At 33.0% G+C, this 2500-nt stretch overlaps 1 protein-coding gene across 1 annotated transcript in view; it reads left to right on the top strand.

The window, feature by feature from the left end:
- The window catches only part of LOC125033426 (U6 snRNA-associated Sm-like protein LSm2), a 5690-nt gene that overhangs the window by 979 nt on the left and 2211 nt on the right, over positions 1-2500 (top strand). Inside the window, exons 2-3 of the mRNA XM_047624915.1 lie at positions 1550-1617; positions 1794-1884. Coding sequence (XP_047480871.1) covers positions 1550-1617; positions 1794-1884 — 159 coding nt within the window. The remainder of the gene's footprint in view (positions 1-1549; positions 1618-1793; positions 1885-2500) is intronic.

The raw sequence follows: 2500 nt of genomic DNA, 5'->3' as shown, positions 1-2500 counted from the left end.
GTAACTTATCTGCAGCTGACAAACACATTAATATCTTTGATAATAAAAGCCCATAAAATTGCCAACTAATATCTTATGGTTACCTGCAACTGTCACTGTTTACATACAAATGCTGCTGTGACATCATCTTGCCCGTTCACCCTTTTCATTGATTTACAAAAATATTTTACGTTATCTCATTTTGCTGTTATAAATGTTTATATAACATTATAGTAATTATAATGTTTATAATAAAAATACCACCATCTATATTTATAGCACTAGTAAAACATATGTTTTTCCTGCCAATTCAAGGAAAGTTGAAATTAGGGAAAGGTCACAAGATCTACCAATTGTCTCCTTTGTGGCTAAGCAATAGCCATTTGTGTACAGAGACATTTCACAAAAATATAAAAAATCAGCACAGCATTTTCCCCATTATTTATTCATTTTCCTGGGTGGCAATGAGTTAATACTAGGAAGGGATAAATGTGCTGTAAAAAAAATAAAAATATCCTGTAGCATAACTACATTTCCCTACCCTAAAATGTACATCAAAGCTCAGGTAAGGAAATATCCAGAATGCGAGTAGGGAAATGCCAGTCACACAGATTCACACACCGTGAAATGTCCACCACATCAAAAACACATGAAGGGAAATGCCCTTCAAGTAAAAATATCTGAAGGGGAAAAGTCCAGTTGGTGAAAAAGAGGTTGTTTTTCAGAATACCTTTGCATAACCGATTAAGATGATTTTGGTGTCAATGGATTCCTCACACTCTCTATGATCCAAATATATTGATATTATGCCACAGAATCCCCCCCCCCCCCCCCACCACATGTGGGAGAGCTTTGTTTATTGCATAGAGATTAATTTTACATGTTTTGTATCTTTTTGTTTTAGAATTTTCTCCAAGGACCTCCAAAGTCTGTTGGACAGGAAGGAGGATGCTAACACAGAAACTGAAATATTGTGATGGAAATTAATAGCAGATTTATTCAAATCATACCATAGTGTTGAATGAAATTACTTCACAGTGACTGTTTTTAAATCAATGCTGAGTATGTTTCAGGGATTTATTACATACATTATCTTGAGAGAAAGATTATATATGATCATCATGTATTTTAGTAAATGAATAAGAGCACAATTGTTTGAAAATTAGGTTATCAATGTGAACAAAGGCTCAAACTTAAAATTCAACCAAATTAACATTATGTATATGTATCCCCAGCAAGACTTATATGAATATTGTTTTGTGGGTATAAAACACTTTAAGGAAAGAATTGATTTGCTATATTAAGTGGTATGTAGTGATTTCTATAGATCTGATCTTTTTCCTCCACTTCTCATGTATAATTACATTACAAAAATGTTTTTTTCATTAAGTATTTACTTTTCATTCACATAATATCTTAAACCTCTAAGATATTTGATTAGTTTTTATGTTTTAGCTGTATTTCTGAGAGACTTCCCATCAGCTGATTGTGATGTAGTATGACTGATATTGACTGTTTATATATATATATGTCTGTTTATTCATATATTTTTTTTGTTTTACTTTCACAGCTGTTCTACTCTTTCTTTAAATCCCTCATTGGGAAGGATGTAGTGGTAGAACTAAAGAATGACCTCAGGTATGTATTTGTCTGTGTTCTTATGAATATAAATTTTCAGAGGTGTTTTTAGTTAAAAGGTTGCTTGTGATAAGACTTAACCAAAATGATATGATATTGATTGATATTAGATAGAGATATGAATAATTTGAAGAATGATTTTGCTGTAGAGATCTATTTAATTTTTGATATTGCAGTATCTGTGGGACTCTGCATTCAGTAGACCAGTATCTAAACATCAAACTCACAGACATCAACGTCACAGATACTGAGAAATACCCACACATGGTAAGTGAACACTGATAATCTTTTTTGTGATTTGTCTTTATTTCTTTTTATTAATATCCTTAGTGTCTTAATTCTCTGTTTCTTTCAGTGTTTCATATCCGTTTCAGTTAATTTTTGATAATCTGGGAGGACTTGTGTCCATTTGTGGACATGATTTGAAGATAGATTTGAATCTCATTTACTGTTGGAGTCAGTTTCCTGAAATCATCAGGTTTAAGTTTAAATAAAAGTACCTTCTCCTGGGTAATCTGTAGTTGCACTGTCCACTGTAGTTTGTGAATTTTGTTTACCCTTAGATGGCCAATTAGTAGACCTGTCTGACCTTACCTGATGATTATATGAATTATAGAAATGATAATTGTCCAGAATAGGACACAGAATGGTGAGAGTGAGACCTGTGTGCTAAAATTGCAAAAAATTAAAAACCTGGTAGTCTTCAGTAGGTCAGCAAGCGAGGGCACACTGCTCTTCTTTGTAATGCCAGTTCCTTCATCCGCATATCTCAAAATCTATGGAGCTGTTGCTAGTTAGATTACTTGTATATTTGGGGAAAAGCTGAGCTTATCATTGGAAATGGATGACCACCCTCAGCATTCCCTGTATGTGAAGTATTGAA

This window comes from Penaeus chinensis, chromosome 16 (assembly GCF_019202785.1).
Source record: "Penaeus chinensis breed Huanghai No. 1 chromosome 16, ASM1920278v2, whole genome shotgun sequence".
Taxonomy (NCBI): Eukaryota; Metazoa; Arthropoda; class Malacostraca; order Decapoda; family Penaeidae; genus Penaeus; species Penaeus chinensis.
The sequence above is the reverse complement of the archived record's forward strand: the minus strand, read 5'-3'. Positions and strand labels throughout refer to the sequence as shown.